This window comes from Acanthopagrus latus, chromosome 6 (genome assembly GCF_904848185.1).
Source record: "Acanthopagrus latus isolate v.2019 chromosome 6, fAcaLat1.1, whole genome shotgun sequence".
Lineage (NCBI taxonomy): Eukaryota > Metazoa > Chordata > Actinopteri > Spariformes > Sparidae > Acanthopagrus > Acanthopagrus latus.
The window spans coordinates 29,936,955-29,957,890 of NC_051044.1; the positions used below are offsets into that span (position 1 = coordinate 29,936,955).

Consider the following 20,936-nt stretch of genomic DNA (forward strand, 5'->3'; position numbering starts at 1 on the left):
GGTTGTGGTATAGTGTACACTTTCTTTATCAAGGACTCTGGTCTATTACTGTGACAACATTGCCTGTTTAAGTGTAGGCTGATACTGTGTTTGTGGCATATATACGGAAACTGCAGCCATCGTTTTATCATCACTTATAGCGCTAACACTGTTAGACACTGAAGGGGACTCTTAAGGACTATTATGTACTCGGCAGGTCACAACCTCTCCACTTTATTGAATTTTTTTAAAATAGTACTCAGGTGGATGTATATGCATCTATATGACTGACAGCTAGCGCTTATGGACAACAACTGCTTATTGTTTATGACATTTCGTAAATGGTAAACAAATACTGTGTAGTTCATCTACAACTGCCTAATGCATGGTTCATAAAACTGACCATTTGTGGTTCACTCATTCTAATGTTGTCAGATGTGACTCCTGGGCAGCAACTCATTCGGCGTGGGTGGTGAACATATTGAGCCAGTCACACCAGCTGGGTATTTGTTAAAAGCCTAGTAAGCAGCGAATTGTGGCATTTGGTTTCATAGCGTTCTTTTGATGTAGAGCCATTTCTATGTCATCTGTTTGGGGCTAATGAAGAGAAAGCACGGGGATCAATGTCGCTGCTGCTGCTGCTGCTGCTGCTGTTGGCCAGCAGTGCAGCTTGCTCTGCAGACACCCTCACATTTCTCAGTGGTGCCAAGCCCAAACCCAAAGAGTCTATTTCAACGCTGAGAACTCCCAAAAGGAGTGAAGAAAAACTATCCAGCAGAGCCAAATGCACAATCGATTGGTTTCTGCACATCATGTAGAGGGGAGGGGGGGGGGACAGAGTACTCAGGGGCTGCTTGGTGGGCTTAACTGAAAAAAAATATAATCACAATTGTGAAGTGAAAAAGTCTGATTTCATACAGTAATATCTGTACAGACAGGAGGGTCATTTCAGGAAAAATAAATAAATAAAAACACACTTGTACCTCAAATCTCTCTAACCCACTTCCATCTCCTCTGTATTAGCTTTTGAAGTTAAAGTGCTGGTTATCAATAAATGTGGGATAGTACACTGTGCAGGAAATTGGACTTGAAAAAAAAACAAATGAGCAGGACTTCAAATTATACCCAGACCCTGATCTCATGGGCATTCATTAAACAGTGTCACATGTTGATATTGCAAAATATTGCACCTTAAAAGACTGACTTCACATCTCTGTATGCTTCCTTTGTTAAATAGAGGCTCTATGCTGTTGTTGCAAGGTGCAAGACCCCCAACCACAGCAATACAATATGAATGACCTCATATCTGCCTTGTTGGCCAGATTGAATAAGAACAGCATATCACCTCTAGAGAAATAAAGTGTTTGAATTTAACGGGTATGCTGTTTATTAAAAGACCTCTCACCACTTTGCTGACAGAGAGCCCCAATGGCTAACTTTAACATCTAACATAAACTAACATCTAACTCTCAGCACAACACAGACGTTTCACAGAGCCCCATTTAAAGTAATGGCAATCAACGGTGCCCTGTACGAACAAATGGGAAATGGCTGACATTTGTACTGTATGGTAAATTTATCAACACTTTCACAGTCTTCATTTCATCAGTCCAACAATAGAGTGATATCATCAATTGCAGCAGTCTTCTGAGTTCAATAAAATAATAATTTCAACAGTGTTAAGAAGCCTAAACTCAACATCGCCTGCAGATGTGTCACAATAAAAAAAAATATGATGAGAAGTAGGCTCTATGCCTGTCAGTCTGCTTGAATATCCTGTCAATGTTACAAAATAAACTTGAGAAAACAAAAAAAGACAAAAATATGTTTGGAAAAAAGGCTTGACTAGAACATTGTCTTGGCAGAAAAATCTAATAATCGACTGTGAACAATCAGGAGTCACGTGGCCTCAAGCCTCACATTCTTCTATACAAGCATAAACACTGCAGAGACGGTCTTTTTGTGTTCACAGCTGAACACACGGAAGACGAATCAAAATGAAAAAAAAAAACAGAATGCATGATGGTACTGAGTGTACAGTTCTGTGGAGTTTGGATGTGAAACAAAGGGGGACGCAGCCCTTTTGTTCTCTGCTAAATGAATTACTTTAGAGTTTCAAGAGGGAAGCTAGATGAGCTATTATGTAAATAATCTGGGCATTTATCTGTGTGGATCCAGTTCTCGACAGCACAGCAAAAATTTCCTCCAGAAACTCCCAGTGAGGTACCTGACGGCGAGCTCAGCCTCCCAGCAGACCTGACAATTGGACCTCACATATCCGGCTCGGCAGGCTGCATCGTGGGGCTGTTGGCCGAGCTCACACATACTCATGCGTCCTCTCACAGCCGATGGAAAGTTAATTAACTGCCTTTTGGAGGCAGCAGGCCTGTGATAGCTTGGCCACTGGCGCAGCCCTATTACCCAGCCTTTAACAGTGATGAATTAGCGCTCATTCCCGGCTGCCTGCCTCCCATCATTGGCGGCCTTAGCCCAGGGGACAGAGCGCTGCAGTCTGCTTGATCCATCTAAGTCCTACATCAGCTAGCTTGATCATACAGGCAGGAGACCACAGTTTTAGTACATGGAGAGAAAATTACATCAAGTGAAGTGCCAATAATTAAGATAATACAAACAAACCCATTAGTGAAAAGAAAGGATGCTTGTTGCTTTCTCTTACTTTATTAGCACAAACAAAACAGCTTTTAAAAAAAAATCCAGTGAGGATGATGGAATATGGTTATTATGGGGAGGCAACAGAGCAATTATTTATTATCCAACTACATGCTAATGCTTTCTTGTAATAGAAAAGAAACAAGAATTCTAGCAATTTAAAAACAACTCTTGTTGTGCCAGTGTAGTAACGCTCCATATGTGTCGGGTGAAACCTACAGTAAAGACACAACTTCAGTCCAGTTGGCGTTCTCAATCAGAACTCAGCCAAGCAAGCAACGAGGCCATGACAGCTAGCTCGCCTTACCGTCACCTCAAAGTCTTTGGCCTGAACAGACCAGAATGCTACGATCTATCACACACTCATTATCTCCCTTGGCTGAGGGAGAAGAACCCTTTCATTACTGGAAAAAAACTATTTTGATTGAACAACATGAAACTTTTCATGCCTATGGAAGAAGCAGGATAAGAGGATGAGGTGTAGGTGGCAAAGCTGTGCCGCCGGACTATTAGAGTCTTAGTAAACTGCGATATTTGAGACTGACCCTGTGATTCACAATAACCGAACAACACACTGAACGTTGAGGGAAACTCTTACAATTTGCACTGCAGTGAAGTTGGGGGACTTGCAAGAGACAGATTTAAAAATAATGGTCAGAACTGGAGTGAAATCCTGGCTTTTAGTCCTTAAAATTCGAATAATCCAACTCAATTGTGTCATTTGTTAGAAGTGTCGGGTAAGCTGCTTGAGAGATGTAATCATTGAACAAAACAGCTAGAGCAAGATTAATTTTGGAAGTATCCAACTGGAAAAAAAATCCCATCCCCTCCTTTCAGACCTCCCCTCCAGGGCTACTCCTCAAAAACACATAACTACATGCTTAACAACAGACTGCCCCATAGCTCTTACTGGCCTGCTGGAAGATGTGCTGCAGCTAGTTTGCTCTGTTCAACAAACTCTCTCAGCTTGTTTAGTCTAAAAATGCATAAATATACAGTTCTGTTAAATTCCACAATATCCATATTAACACGAGCCAAACAGCCTTCGTGAATGTACATAGTCCAAAAAGGTTTGGGCTCAACAGTTACTGTCCACTGCTATGATTGTGTACTTAGTACTTAGGTGCTGAGTGGCTCAGTGGCTCAGCAGCTGTGTACTGTGAGCGCAGAGAATTGCTGTCATCACCAGAGATGGGTACTCAAGTTTGCAACTTGGATTAAAATCGCACTTGAGTCGTTCCCTCAGTGAGTTGAGACTCGCTCCAAAAGACTTGAAACTCAACTCGGGACTCAAGATTTGATTCACGTTTTGCTTCATCAACACACGAACGTCACTGATGTGTTACGTGACGCATCCGCCGTGCGCTGCACAAAGCCACAACAACTAAAACACTATGTCAAGGAGAACATCAACTGCTCTCCCGCTTGTCATAAGCTTTGCTAGTAGGAACTACACACAAGGTGCAAACAAAAGAATTGCCAAATGTTGAATTGCCTGATGTAATAAGCATGAGGGACCTGAGACTTGACTTGGACTTTAAGCATCTCTGGTCATCACTAACCATAACCATATCCAACTACCTAATGTCTTAGCAAAGAGATTCTCAACAAAAACACCAAAAATAAAAACTATAAAATAAAAAGTAAATAGCTGCATCCTGCACGCTCCACATCTCAGATCACCTGAGTCATTTTATCTCTTGAAAGTAACTCCAGATCCGCAGAAAATATCTTTCCATGGCCAGTGAACAAACTTTGACATGTACCATCGATGGAGCTGTTCGCTAGTAATTGTCACATTGCTCAGATTGAGTGTTCTAACTCGAAACCCATAAACACAATAGGGAGTAATGAAAACATGACGGTGGGAAACAAAGCGCACGTGATGCAATTTAACAGTGCTTAAGATTTGTTCAACAAAGGCCATCCATTCAGGTGAAAGAAAATGTATTTCTGCTTATGCCTGCTTGTGTTCAAATGAATGCAACTGGGGCAGAGTATTCACAGAAATCTATAAATATTCCCCCAGCTCAAATGACAGGCATTGTGGTTATCTATAAATCCCATCCTGCTGAATGAGCTGAATACTGCGTCACAATCCCAAACAATCTCACAGATGCAAGGAACGATCCAAAACCTCTCCCCAGCTCCAGCACCATGGAGAAAATTGAGCGTGATTTTAATTACAAAACAAAACAATAGCTGCCTCCAAGACAGAGTTGAGACCGTGGCTTGATAATCAATGGCTGTGGGTGTGAAGACAACTAAATCCCAAGTCACAGCATCTCAGAGCAGGCCAGTAATGACAAGTTTTTTTGTTTTTTTTTAAATGCAACTGTTGGTGCAATGGAGATACAGAGTGTACAGAATGGACACATAAGCCTCTGACAAGTTTAATGATGTATGGCTACGATTTGGGAGGGGCCGAATACATCAGTGAGCCAGTTAGCATCAAAGTGAGCCAAGATGAAATGCAGGCAGTCAACTGGGAGGCGTGAGGTTAACTTTGCCCCTACACAGCCTGCATGTTGATGTCACTTGCATATGCACAAATGCACACACAAAAACAGCGCAGCCATTTGTCAAGGGTATTGTGGGTTGAGTAAACCAGCCACTCACTGTGCATCTCAGCACAAAATAATACCAATTTGAGCCAGGGGCAAACTAATATTTTGTTGCATCAGGCAGTCCGTGGATTGAATAAAGCAACTTTGGACAGACAGGCGGATTTTTGTCTTGAAAACACACGTAGAAAAGGCCCTGAAAGGCAAGGTGAAAAACTGCTGATTATCTCATCGTTTATCCAGAAACTGACAGGGCACTTCTTTTTGTTTTTCACCTTGTCTTTTCAAAGGTTTAGCCTGTGCTTAATTCAAATCACTTACTCCCCATGGGACATATTCTGAAACAGATACAAAGTCATATAAAAATACATTTCAGGAAGAATAATCACAAGGTTACTGTGTCCAACATTGTGCATGTTTGAGACATGGGAGCTGGTTAAAAATGATAATGCAATGTATCACTGACCACGGAGACTGGAAAAAATAAGCACTCTTTCACTTCTCGACACTTTTTGCAGCAAGCTGAAGAACAACAGCAGACTGAACAGATTTCACCACAGTGGTACTAATTATAAAAGGCCGACATCTGCATTAGAGGCTGGTGATCTGACCACCTGGGGAAACACCACAGTGGTGGTCAAACTTCATTAATATGCAGAGCTTACTTCACGAGTTAGCAAAAAGAGACAAAGGAACAAATTAGCATCTTATCTCTCCCAAGCCAGCAACACTACTGAGACCCAGAGACACAGATGTTGGTGGGAGGGCCACGGTCAGAAACATGAGGTTAACAAGAACACATGGCTGAAGAGCAAGTCCAACAAAGAGCTTTGCAAGCTGAGGGATCTAGATGTAGCTCAGGGCCTTAATTTTACAGAAGCATTAAAGTACAGGTTTTCACAGCTCTAATCTGTTCTGAGGAAATATTTTACTAGGCTGCATTCGGGGAACCTGAATTGGGTTGGGCTGGATAGAGTTACTAACCTGATGTCTATCTGGGTTGAGTCTGAATGGGCTTGGGTGCCCTTAATGACCCAAATGTTCATTCAGTTCTTAAACTGTAAAATTTGTTCTCTTAAAAGGGTAACAAAAATAAGTGATGAGAGTACCATTAAAGTTCCAGATTAATAAGCAGTATCAGTAAGACCAGTAGTGACATTAAAAATCTTAACAATCCCCATACCCATCCCTGACCACTGCATGACCAAGTGTCTGTGGGCAAGATGCTGAACCCCAAATTTCTCCCAAAGGTATAACCATCTGTGTGTGAGTGTGTATGAAAGTTGTCAATTTGCAAAAACAATTTTGACCTTGAAGTTGAAAAAGGAGCCTCACATAAACAACAATACTAAAATCAAATACCAGAAATGTCACGTGAGATATCGCGTTGATAGTTGCTGCCAGAAGACAGTAGCATTCCACCCTAACTGTCCTCCAGGTTACGTCACGTTCGGACGCAGAACAAGCTAATGCTAACGTGAGTTGTTCAAAAACATTCTTTTAGGTAAACTCCATGTGCACAAACAATGTTCTCAATGCTCATGTTCATGTGTAGGGACCCTGGTGATACTACGAGCAAAGTTTCATGTTGTGTCTTCTTAGTGTTTTAAAAATAGTGAATTTGATGCTAGTGTAAAAGTGCCCCGTGCACTCCCATTGGAAATGATTTTGACCGGAAAACGAAAATACGGTAAATGTTAAAAGAGCCTCTTTCATCATGATTATGCTTTTACACTAAGGTCTGACTCGGGTACTTTCACAAAAAAAAACCTAGGTTGCATTTTGGCGCAAGTTAAACTTTAATGTTCGTCTTGCAAAGGTGATCGTCCAGTCAGCACTTAAAAGAAATGCTTGCAATATGTACTTAAAATAACTCGTGCAGGAGCTGCACTACCATAGCAGTTTAGTTACGCCTTTTTCATCTTCTCAACATCACGCTACCAATTAACATTTAGAAATTGATTTTGACATTCGATAATAGATTCAGAATTTTGGGAGACAAAAATTGCAGTTCTTATGTGAATTGATATTTTTTTCCGACCCCTACATCCACACCAATACTTCCAGTGTAGCCGAAATTGGAAGTGATGTGGACAACACTGGATAGAGAGCACAACTACAAAGACAAACACACATACATCAGGCATTTGAAGGCTCTCAAAGCCTGCAGTTACCCTTACTGAGCCTTCATTAAAAAAGCAAAAGCAGCCAAAACACCAGATCAAAAGGAAAAGCAGATCTCACTGAAAAACGATCATATTGTCTTCCCATACGAGGCTAGAGTGCCTTTGCAGTTACTCAGGGCTTTTTCCCGAATCAAACTGAAGGTGTTTTTCAAGGCTGTCAATATGTTGAGCCTGAGCCTAGTTTATCTGAGGGATCACGCTGGCAAACATGACTGAGGAGGAATACACCCGTACATTAATGAGTCAAAACATCACATGCACAAACACAGGAGACAGAACAGAGCCAACTGTTCTAATGTGTTACATTCATTTACAAAACATCAAATATGTACTTCTTCAAATATCCCAGTTAACGAACTTATTCCCAATAATGACTGACATTCTGACAAAGTTGTTGTAAACTACTTTGGAAGCAACACTTGACAAAACAGTCTCACCACAAGATTGGTGTTCAGGAGATTGGGACCATATCACTAATGTTAAAGTGCTCTTTAGCGGTCCATCGTGCAGTGAGGGGGAGACGGAATAGTGCAGAATATGAGGGGGACAAGCACAAGACTCATTCAAACAGGGTGGCTCGTGTTAAGCCCACCAGCAAACCAGCCTGCAGCTACATTATCACATTTTGATAATATCTAGGGTACCTGGCCACTTCTGGGAAAATATAGTTGAACTAGTGTGCCGTTACTCTACATTGTATATCATACTTACAATTTTTGGACCTCTTCATGTAGGCTTAAAGGCAAAGATTTAAACTTTCTTTTTGACTTTTGAAACTAGTCTGTTTGTACTGGCCGACTTATTTTAGACTTATTTATCTTAGAGAGCTTATTTTCAGTGATAATGAAATAAATCCAATTTCAAAAATGCTATCAGCTTTTTGCAGAGGGAGCCAGGGCAATGCTAACTTCCAGGTTCACCAAACTCCCTCCCTCTTGTTGTCCAGCAGATGACCAGGCCTGTGAAAATCTCTGTCAGTGTAACTGGCACATTTTTATTTCCCATCTGTAGTTTCAGTGGCTGCCCGGTGATAACGGGTTAACACTGTGTTTTTCTAGCAGTTGGTTCATAAAAACAAGCTCATACAACAGATTGTAAGCTATACTTTCCCCACCACTAAACACACACCGTCATGCAGACAGCTAGCCGGAATAACATTACCAGAATAACACAATATACTGTGTGACTTAACAGTTTAAGTCAACTTTAACACAAACAGAGAAGCCAACTAATCAAAGGCATAGACTGGGGTGGGTCTTATAAGAACCCAGGTGGGAGTCATAAAAATGGGTGTTTAGGAGAGATTTTAGAATCCACAGTCCCACAATGCTACTGCAACATTTTATAACTAAGTGAGCTAAGCAATGCAATAATGTTCAGTGGAGAGCAGGAGCAGCATGAATCTACATATTCAAGAGCATAAAAGTCCTAAAGAAAGGAGTATTCTGTTCTTCTATAACTTCTCTAGCTGCTGACGCCTTTAATCTAATTTAAAACAAATATAAGAGCCAGATGATCCGTCTCTGAAGCTGCATCAGCGAGCAGCGGCAGATTGCTTCACAGCGCGATTTTACCTGCAGCAGTGTGTCACTTCCTCCATGCCTCTCAGGGGTTTAACATAATTGCATTTGTTATCCAATCTACATACCCACCTCCTATTGTAAGTTCCTGCTTGACCCAAACGTCATTCAACACAACTCTCTGGGCAATTGTAATTGATGTGCACTTGTTCTTCATGTTCTTTAGCAAATACTTCCTAATAGAGCGGGACAGCTCAAGACCTCACTGTAATCACAAGTGTTTAGCACTCATTCTTTCTACTCTCTTCATCTCCACAGCTAATTACAATCAATAAACATGGAGAACAAACAAGGCTCATTAGGGCTTTCACTAACTTCCTCCTCCCTGGGCAAAAGCCTATAGGGTGTGAGACAAACCTGCTTTTAGAATTGCACTCAAGCTCTGTGCTGGATACTCGACAGATATAGTGAGCGCAGCATCAAGAATAAAAATCCTTTGAAATTGCCATGAAGCTTTTGAAGCCTATGTCCCACTGCTCGACGCTCTCAGGGTTTTCATCTCTCCCATCTCTCCTCATTTGCAGAGGAGCTCTCAGGGCCTCGCTGAGCAGCTGTAATGAACTCCAAGGAAAAGCATCCACAGAGAAGAGGACTGCATGGACAGCCAGGGCATTACTGTATTGTGAGCCGCAAGATGCCTTATGCAAACAAGCCGCTCGCAGTAACCTACAAAGTTGCAGCAATGCGGTGAGGCTTGTCACTCAGTTTCGAGGATGTCGGTTAACTTTTTCGCTCATGAACCATTCAGAAAGACAGAAGGAATCTGGAGGTAGAGATGTGTCATCACAGGGATCTGTTCTGCCAGCTCTACCTCATAAAGTAGTCCGTTCCCCTACTGCGCTTCTATTTCATGTCTGTGGTTGAGATGGGTGTTGTTCATTTTCTATCTGAGTGGATTTGGAGACTGAGGAGGCCACCCACCAGCTTGTGCACAGCAGGTGGTGGAAGTCTTCGAGAGGAAAAGGAAACGACTGACAAACACAGAAACACTTAACAGCAGCATGAGACATGGCAGGGTCAGAAATTAGATGTTGTATCAGGCTGACAAGCAGAGTGATATATCTGTAAAGTAGCACCAGGACAGAGAGGTAATGAGACAGGCTTTCAGGACATGGGCTTAAGAGAGTTGTGATCTGATGAAGAACAGTGACTTCATTAAAAACCCTTCGATTTACCCAAAAGATGCAGACTTCCATTTGCGACAGGGGTAACCTCTTCTACACGGAGGGGCAATAAGGTTTAGAGGAATCTCTGAGACGGGCAATGAGGCGTGTCGCCTGCAACATAAAAAGAGAGAGGCACATTGAAGCAGTTCATAATGCACATTTCAACAGGTTCAAGAAGATGAAGCAGTATATTTTTTATTCAGAATCAGACAGCAGGTAACGCATGGCATGTTTCTCGGAGCATGAATGGTGCTGTACTGGGTCTGACACCCACTGAGCTGAAAGTTGTATTTGGCAGAAAGAGAGATTACTTCTGTCCACCGCCCGCAGCATTTTAGTGCCTTCAAATCAGGGCCAGGAACTTTCATATATGCATTATCACAACGGGCTGAATCAGCACACAGTACATTCATTGCCAGGTAGCAGAGAGAGAAGGTGGAGGAGGAGGAGGAGGAGGAGGAGGAGGAGGAGGAGGAGGGAGGGGGGCTGGAGATTAGACATGATCAGAATATGCCAGGCTGAGTGTAATGTGAGATGACAACAAAGGCTGTGAGGAACAGATATGAACAGGAAGGAAGGAAGGAAGCACAAGACAAGAGGAAGCAGATTAGAATTACTTTCTGTTATCTAACGTGTTAGCATAATGACCTTCCTGGTTCAAATCTCTTCGGTTCCACTACAGGAATTGCTAACAATACATGTAGTCATATTTTAACAGATAAGTTAAAGTATTGCACATCAACACAGAAACAAACAGTGCATATATTTTAGAACACACCTGGATCAATGTGTTTGTGAGTGATGATCTCTAACACTTTGCTATATGCTCTTTGTAAATCCTGTGTCACAATTCAGTGCATACCTAAACACAGATCCCTAACTGAGCCCTTACCGAGGGACGTGACAAAGAGCTCAAGGTGTTGACCTGGCCCAAAATTCCCCAGATCCCACCAGAGCAAGCGTCTGTGGTACGTGCCGGACCAAGTCCTTGCCATGGAGGCCCCCGCCCCCCAACATACAGGACCTAAAGGACCCACATCAAAAGTCCCACTGCCACAGGACACCCCCAGAGTTCTTATGATCATGCCTTGATGGGTCAGAGCTATTTTGGTTGCTCAAGCGGAACCAACACAATAGTTAGCAGGTGGTTTTAATGTTGTGGCTGATGGGTATATACTTATTTCCAATAGTCAGATGAAGAGATGGATATCAATCTCATGTCAGTATGTAAAGTACAGAGCTGGAATTAGCAATTCAGAGGAGCTTAGGCTATCTTAGAATACACAGTGGAAGCAGGGGGAAACAGCTGCTGTGTCCTATGGTAATTTTACACCTCAAATGCGAAGTTGTTAACTCTCACTTCATGTGTTTATTAAAGTCCAACGCAAAAATAAATGTGTAAAATTGACAATTTGTGATTACATAATTGTCAATGTGATTTGGGATGGATGCTGTGACAAGTTCAACTATCCCATTAGCAGTGATCCAGTCCAGACAAACCTTATCTGGACAAATAGAACACAAGTCACCAAGAGCGGTAGGGAGGGAGGGGCAGGACATGGGCAACAGGGTATAAATAAGCCACCTATACATCACTTCATGGTGCCTAATGCTGCTGCTGGGTGAGTAATGGAAGAAGCAGCCGCTTGTCATTGAAGCATCCCCTGGTGAGGAGTGAAATGCGACTGGTACACTAGATAATGTGCTGCCTCTTGATGACTTTGGCCTGTTGTCTGCTGCTGACTGGCACAGTCAGCTGACAGTGCTGAGGCCAGTCCCACTGCACACTCACAACACATCACAACCTTCAGCAAATACACTGCCTGGGAGTTACCTGACATAGGTTTTAGACTATACCAAGTTCTCTCTTTTCACTGTGTTCTTTCCTAGGAAAAAATATGTCCTTGCAAAGTCATTCTCCTCAAATTGTTCTTTTTCCCTTCTTTTTTCCCTTCTTTTTCTTTAAAAAAATGTGTTATTTTCTTATAGCGAAAAACAACAGTGCCTGTGTGTGATAGACATACACACATCAAAACAACCACACAGAGAAACAGAACATTTTCTGCTACCATCAGAGATTCTCCAAGCAGCGGTGCTTCTGCAGAGCTGAAATCCAGATACTCATATCCATCCTGAGCTTTACTGCTTGACATCTGGGAATTAAGGAGCATTTAAGTTGGCCTTGATGAGCTCATAAACTTTCAAGGTGGACAGGTGAGGGAACATTAACCTCGAGTGGGTTTGTAAAAGGTGATATAAAAATGAGCATTAAAGAGATCACTGCGATCAGCCAGAGAATAGAGCAAGATAGGATTGTATGTGAGGAATAACAGCAATGGTTGAGGCTTGAAAGGATGATGACTTTAGAGAGCAATAACATGGGTTTAGTGTGATCACACAGTCTTGCCAACAAGCACAGATACCCTGCCCAAAAGGCACTAGTTATTTTAACTTTTTGTGTTTTTATGAGGATAGCACAGACCTACAACAGAATTACATTTTGGGAACTACCATGCCATATTTTTTAGATTTAAAAACAGATTTGTGATGGAAGATTTCCCAGTTTGGACTGTTTACCATTTGTATGGAACTTTGAAATATCAGTTTACAATTTATTCAGGAATGAATGAATTGTATTTTGTCTTGACTATGTTGACATGATCAGCTGCCTCTTAAGTTCAACCCAGACTGCAATATGCAACATGAGTGCAGCAATATGAGTGCAGCTGAAGTAGCTTAAAAGAATCTCTTGCAGCTTTAACTGTACAACTTATCTCATGTTATCATCACTTGTGACCCACTACACGCGTGTAACACTGTCAGTAACTACGAAGACCATGCTCTCTGCCTGTTTATAACAATGGTGTGGAGTGAGGTTGAAGTGACCAGGTTACATTGCCTTGGCTGTCTCCCATCTCTGTGCTCGGTCTGTCAGGGATGTATAAAGAGCTGCAGGTCGATGTGTCTCTTTGACCAAGGGCTGGGTTGAGCTACACACACGCAGCAGGGAGGGAGGCAAATGGCAGACAGGAGGAAGTGTGCACTTCTAATATCTACCGGGGAAGCCTCTTCCACACTGCTATCCTCTCTCTCCTCCCCTTTAGATGCTCTCTGTCCCCTCTCCTCCTGACTGGCACGATCGCCAAATGCTCCTCGCCACTCTGGCTTAACTTGGCATTGCTGACTCTGCTCTTACCTGGTTCACATCATACCTGACAAATCGCACCTTTCAGTCATATGGAATGGCTCATTGCCCAAACCCTGCTTTCTGGAAACTGGTGTCCCTCAAGGATTAATATTAGGACGGCTTCTGTTTTCACTATACACTCGATCACTAGGCTCTGCAGTCACATCACATAGATTCTCTTGCTATTGTTATGCAGATGACACCCAAGTGTTCCTCTCTTTTCCCCAATCCTCCTCCAGCACCCACACTGGTACGCGCATCTCGGAATGTTTGGCAGACATCTCTGCTTGGACAGCTGCGCATCACCTCAAACTCAACCTTAGTAAAACTGAACTCCTCTTCATCCCGGGGAAATGACTGCTCAGTCACTGTCCAAATTCTCCCATCTACCTCCAAACACTGGTCAGACCACACACACCAACGCGAGCACTTTGCTGCACTACATCAGCTGGCCGGATTGTACAGCCATCACTGAGATAAAAAAAACCTGCTCAGCGAACTCTTCTCTGTTTTTGCACCTCATTAATGGAATGAGCTCCTGACCAATGTCAGGAGAGCAGAGTCACTCTCCATCTTCTGCAAAAAGACTCAAGACTCATCTGTTCAGACTTTACCTCAACCCCGCATAGCATGACTACCTCCCAACCCCCAACCCCTTAAAAAACAAAACAAAACATCTCCTAAATGCCCTAAATGTAAATGTAAGTGTAAATGAGGTGTGGTCATCTTTACTTGTGCTTTAGAATGTAAACACTGTGAGACAAAACAACTATTTTATTTCATTTCGGATTCACAGCTCTCTCGCTCTCTATGTAAAGTTATGAACAGGCACTATTTTGTACATTAATTCACATCACTAACACAACCGACAAAAAAAAAAATAACAATGTGTCTGTCTCTAAGTACTTTGAGTTTCATGCCATGTCTTCAGTCCTGAAGCCCATTTGTTCCCACTAAATATATATATATATATTAAATCATTAATAAATGGCTCTGTTATTTGCTAAGACAGCAGTGCACTGTGGTACTGGGCACAACAATGGAGATATATGGCACAGAGGAACATGACGTATTAGGCTTTGGATACATACAAAGACAGTAAACAAGTATCTAGTGAACAGTGCTGTGGCTGCAGTGGGTTAAGGATAATAATAAAAAATCATACTAAGTGCATTTCAGGGTGTCCAGGAACAATATAGTTGAAAAATAAACAAGTGTTTAGCCTTCTTAAATCTCAGGGGGTTGAAGAGAAGGGCAAAGCTGTTTTCCACCAAACAAAAACACGAAAATCAATTTACTTTCTGTATCCCTGATTTATTACTGATTATCAGAAAGAGGTAAAAATGAATTAATATCATAACTTGCACATTTGACCTACATTATTTTTCACAATCATGTTTTTATAGTAGTTTTAAGGCTGTTTTAGAGTGGCACAAAATGAAACATCATGAACCTCCTAAAATGAACTCACAGTGTCGTTACCACAACAGCTACACTTTAATTAACTGCTCATCCTAATTGCAACACATTTAAATTACAGCCACTTTTACATCACTGCAGTAATCAGAGACCATCAAGAGACACAGCAAGTGAAAAATGCCAGAACAGATCCAAACAGCAAGAAGACTGAATTTGCAGTTAGCAGGATCATTTATAACACTCAGGAATACAGAAAGCAGTATTCCATCTTGATCATTAATATCTTCATGTCAAATTTAGTTTGTCAGTATACAGCTACATACAGTATCTACATATCAAAATGTTTGCTAGTGAATAATACTTTATTGGAAGAGTCATTTCAACTTATAAATGAAACAAATCTAACAACAAATCAAGTTGCTCCCAAAAAAACATAAATTGTAAACCCTTGAACATATTGCAATGTGATGCAGCTTGTGAGAAGATCCCTCATGAAATGTAAATCAAACAGCAGCGAGCCATATGGATAAACGTGCCCCAAGGACAAATGGGTTGTGCTTTTTAGTGACCCAGAGCAGCCAGTAATAATCTCTCATCCACGGAGGTTAAGTGCCGGATGGAGATTTCCCACTGCCTGCCGTATGAGCTTCCTGTTATCACTCGAGTGCAGGTTCTCTGCTTACATAATTCCTGTCTCTAAACACTCTGGCTCCCAAAACTTAAACCGTCCAGGGCTGGCAAATTTGTTTCAAGGACTAATTGAGCTTAATAATGGTGCTTTGGCTGGAAAACACGTACAGAGTCATAGTCAGCACAGACACACTATGTCGGCCGTGGTTTTAGGGAATGCCCACTGTTACAGTGAACCTATATTTAGCTATTTTTAGTAAAGCAAAACTACTGTCTCTATAAAGTAGTCTTGTATTCACCTCGAAGTTTATGCTGTTAATAAACAAGTTGTTTGTTCATCTATATTCTATTTTTTTTTTTTTTTTTAAATATTGAATATTTTACTTTGGGCTTCGATAAAATCCTGTCAGGATCCTTGTAGTATTAAACGGCATTCCGTGCTTCCGTGAATTTTTGTTTTCCCCCATCAGTTACAGACAGGGTATAGCACATACACCTGTCAGCCACAACATTCAAACCACCTGCTTTATATTGTGCACTTGTGTCACTATAACAGCTCTAACACATCGAGGCAGAGTCAAAGGACTCCTGGGGTTGTCTTGTTGTGTTTGGCACCAGGACATCCACAATAGATCCTCTGGATCTTGTGGGTTGGAGGGTCGGGCCTCCATGAATCAGACTGGGTTTTGCACGTCCCCACAGATGTTAGTCAGAATGGGATCTGGGGAAATTGGGAACTGGATAAACAAATTGGGCTCGTTGACATGTTCCTTGGGTCATTCCTGAGCAGCTGTTGTGGTGTGACCCTGGGGACCCAAGGTTTCGCTGGAGAACATTACATTGGAACAAGATGATCAATGTTAATCACTTCACCTGGTTCTTGGATCAATACTTTGCTTTGTTATACAATGTGATAACCCTGGAAAATACAAATAGTGTAGTATACATATCCTTATATATCACAACTACACTGGAAACATTTGGAAAAACAGCTGTGCTGTCTGACACTGTCCTGTCATGTATCAGTACATGGTCAGGTTTCACGGGTGATAGTGTCGGTGAGGAGTCAATACCGTACACTCCCTCTCTTAATCAGTATAGTGTATTATGGTCAGTTCATCTGGAAGCACAGTCCTGCGCTGCTGCATTGCAGTCAGTCCAGCACCATCCATCAGGGCTCGATGCAAACCAGAAGCAGCTTCCAGACGAGGAAGAGATAAACACAAACACAGGGAGTGTCTGAGCCTCGTTACAACACACAGCGCTAAGCTACTGAGTGTGAAAACGTTTTTTTTTTTTCTGTTGACACAAATCCCAGGGACAAAAAACCCCCACCTCTTTACTTCATCCTGATGAATGAGTAGTGTGTACTTCCGCCAGTTATGTAACACAGAGTCTGCTGTGTACTGTGCTTCTGAAAAAGCAGGTTTAAGCGGTTTTGCCTTATATAATGTGGAAATCCAAATCTTCCTTTTTTGCTGGATAGGCTGTATCGTGTCTCAGAGACCATAAGCACGCTTGCTTGTGGTATTATTCCACAAAACGAGGTGCATAATTGTCTAATGTTGGTAATCCTAAGCTAACCTTTTCCACAAGTCTATGAATTTGTTAGTTTCTCCTATAGCAGGAAATAACAAGGAGCAATAACAGTCCTCGCGCTTGAACAAACTGTCTTTGAAGCAACTTTTAGAACTAGCTTTGGTGAGATTGGAGAAAACAGCAGGCAGTATCTGAACACCACCTCCCTTAAGGACTCCTTCCAGAGCCAGTCCTCCAAAACACATAAACGCCCACTGCCTGGCTACACTGACAGACCAGTGGCTCTAGCTGGACAGCTCGGCATGTTAGCCGCTCGTCTGCAAAGTTCAACAAACTCTCTTAGCTTTTAATTCTAGGAAAATCATAAATAAGAATTTCTGTAAAATAGCACAATCATACAACACAAGCTGTCCTGAACATACTTCAGTTTGAAAAGGCTCCCAAGCACGACAGTTAATCCTTACTGCTGTGGGCTTGTGCTTTGTGCAGACTGGGTTCGCTTGGCTCAGGGGCTGTGTGCTTTGTGCCAACGTCAGCTGCTGAAGGAGGCTGTTGCTGCTGTTGCAGCTCTGTTCTTTGGATAGGATGTTGTGTGTGTTAGTTATATTCAACAACCCCATGTCTCCCTTACATGCAAGAAAACATGACGTTGTCATAATGGACGTAAACCATGAACATGGTTATTGTTAATACTCACCAATGTCAAGCTTATCCACCACTGGCGTGCCACTAGTTCACCAATAGCTTATACAATAGCAATACATCTGTAGCCTTGTGGAAGACTCCACATAGTCCAAATGGAAGAGATAGACTGACTTAGTAGAGGCCACCACAGTCACAGATACAGATACTGTGTTTTGTTTTTCTTTTATTTGTCAGAGCACTTCATTTATCAACTGCTGTCAAGATGTTAAGAGATTTTCAAACAATATGACAAAAAAATGCTTCTAATGTTTTGTAACAACCCTAGTTTCAAGTGCTGCTAGGTTCATAGAGTTGTCATACATGGAATATGACAAGATCAAACAATTATTTTCTCCAAAGAAAAAAAATTTAACAATGCTTTCCAAGTGGTGATCTGAGAGAATTACACATTGGCCGACAATATTATGTTGACAGAATCCAATTAACCTTTGCTGCTTCAGTATGAAGCCTTTGGAAATCGGCTTTGCTATGGTGCTCCTCCATCTATCATTCCTCCATTTTCACTTCTCTCATCAGCATCACATCAGTAAAGTCTACAGAGATACTGATAAGCCTCTGGAGCCCACTGCCCCTCTCATTCCATGTAATGAGGTCTAAAAACAGGAGGCTACCTCAGGATTAATTATTACAGTTTATCATGCCTCTGAATGCAGAGTGACTGGGATCTGTATTACGGGGGGGGCTTTGTGTTCAACTGGGCCACTTCATTGCACTGTTCACTGCCGCCATCACCACTGCAGGCCTGGTGATAGGCTGAACAAACTGCTTCAGAGTGCGTTCATGCCCTATATCTCCTTATCCCCCAGGAACAGATCAAGGAATAGAAAAACAAACAGGCCTTGTAACACATAAGCATAATCAGGAACGTGGGCCTGTCTGGCTCTACAATTCCTGAAGGATAGGCTAACATGCTGGAGGGGAATGCTGAACAAAACAGTATGTGGCAAAGCCTCAAACGCTCATTCTACTTTCTTTCTTCAAGCATGTCTGCAGAGCTGCACCTTTTTTGTTTCATGGATGGTTGAAGTACATAATAGCTCGGGGCAATACTTTTGCAACAAACGAAGAACTACACAAGGTCTCGCTTAAGTGAAATGCCAAGTGAAGCCATTATCTCACCAAATGTGTCTGTTGACTGCTAATTTGCTTCTGGAGTAAGCATAAATATTGTATTGATTACATTCAGCAATCGATAATCTTTTTTTTTCTTTTTAAACCTAGGAAGTGTGGCATCCTTTAGGCTTAGTGAACGTAACTGATAGAGTAAGCTTAACAATCCCCCAAACATAATTTCCTTGACCATAACTACAGTATGAGCTTTCAGTTGCTTTAATAATCATAAACATGAGCAAAGAAATGCTTAACTTTCAATGGATAGGAGTGGATATTACAGAATATTATACATGTTTCAGTCTGTGCAGTTGGAACAGTCTGCATAAGCAGTAAACAGTTTGCGGATATGTTAAATATAAATGTTTCCTTGTCCTGTTACTTATGTTAATTTTATTTGTTAATGTTAATTAACAGTAATGTTAATAATTACTGAACTAAAAAACAGTTCACATACTGTGTTTGTTTCATGCATCACATGAATGTTAAAATCAACTCTATCTAAAAGCTTTCACAAAAAAAAAATCAATGTTTCCTTATTACTATGCAAATGTATGCAGCTCAGGAATCTAATAAGATCTTTGTCTTTATAGTGAGACTCTTTAAGTTTCAATTATGTATTGACTTTGTCACCCTGATTAACACTGCACTGAAACAGAGCAGAGTTAAAGGCATTTTATTCTTCATTAGCCGTGAGACGTTTTCTCAGTTGGATGTGTTGGTGCATACCATGTGAAGGCACACAGCCACTCACCACCACAGCCCAGTTAACCTTGGCATTCTCCCTCTCCTAGAATGCCATGTCAGCATACAAAACACTGCACTTCTCCCAGTGCTGAAACATTACAGCTGGAACAGTTTCAAATTGGATGATCAGCCTGGTTCATATCTAACCCATGGGATAAGGAGACAGCAGGAGGCCAGCAGCAGAAGGACGGGTTAAGGGTGAACCTGCTGACAGCCCTGTTCTCCTGCTAAATGACACACATGGAACAACAGAGGGTCCTGAGGGGCTCAACAGTGGAGCCAGGGGTGGAGAAATCTGACATAAATGACTGAGAATGTTCTGTAGGCCCTTGTGTACACAACCTCTAAACATGCCTACTGTATATGCAAAAGCACACATTTGCACAAGTAAACACACACATACACACAGGATGTGTGCCCTTGTCTAAGGTTAAACCAATGCATACATAATGTAAATGTTTAAAATATATAATTTCTTAAAACTTGACTGTCTTTGCACAGCTATACTACTTATTCACTTTGTTGTTTGACATTTTATCATACTGGGTTTCTATGTAGGGGTTTGATCATCTTCACAAGATGAACCTTCTATGGATACAACTGCAATATATTCCACTGGCATGAGGGTGAGTACATGGTGACATATTTTTATTTTTTTTTATTTTCAGGTGAACTGTTCCTTTAAATCACCTGACACATTGTATGTAGCTGACACAATGTATCAAGCTGACACAAAGCAATTAGCAACATATACCTAGAGTCATGTTTCCAAAACAATGAGCTAAAAGAGGCTATAATGCTCTGTAGAGCTAAGATATGAGCCCCATCACGCTGACTGGGTAAGATGAATGTTACTGTCTGCTGCTAACAAAAGATGGAAATGCTTCTCCAACAGTGTGGTGAAGCAGTTAAAGAGCAGCAAGTTGAGACTAAAAGGCAGACGAATGATTCATAATTGTAGTCACTGAAAAACTTGAAGACAACTTTGAATATAAAGCCATTCCTAAACCTGAGCATGTAAAAACGTTGATGTTTTTAGAATACTATGCCATTTAACTGCAGGTCATATTCACATGCATTATTAGGGAGTGTTGCCATTTTATCTTACCAACAAAGACAACAAACAAAATTAGAGTTTGTGTCTCGGGGCTCTCATTAAAATGTCATGAAGAGGCAGCAGAGTTTTGGAGACCCTCATGTGAAAGAACGGGGGCAACAGCAAAATGTCAACAGCACAATGAAGGAATAAAGAGCCTCTTTTAAATACAGTGCATTACAGAAAAGTTGTACAGCTATTTGTCTTTTTGAGGAATGTCACAACAAAAAACATGCTGTACAGACCCAAGGTCTCATTTATAAACATTGCATATGCACATAATGGAGCCTGTAAGAGGCTTGCGCCACTTCCCACGCAAAAGTTGTGATCTACAAAAACAAACTGGACTGGTAAACTG

General features: G+C 41.5%; 1 protein-coding gene across 6 annotated transcripts in view; it reads right to left on the reverse strand.

The window, feature by feature from the left end:
* iqsec1b (IQ motif and Sec7 domain ArfGEF 1b) overlaps positions 1–20,936 on the reverse strand; it is a 209,329-nt gene that overhangs the window by 128,277 nt on the left and 60,116 nt on the right. For 5 of the 6 annotated variants that reach the window (XM_037101007.1, XM_037101005.1, XM_037101006.1 and 2 more), the window contains one exon: positions 10,155–10,256. The exons of the other annotated variant lie outside the window; for it this stretch is intronic. In XM_037101007.1, coding sequence (XP_036956902.1) covers positions 10,155–10,256 — 102 coding nt within the window. The remainder of the gene's footprint in view (positions 1–10,154; positions 10,257–20,936) is intronic. 6 annotated transcript variants of the gene reach the window in all.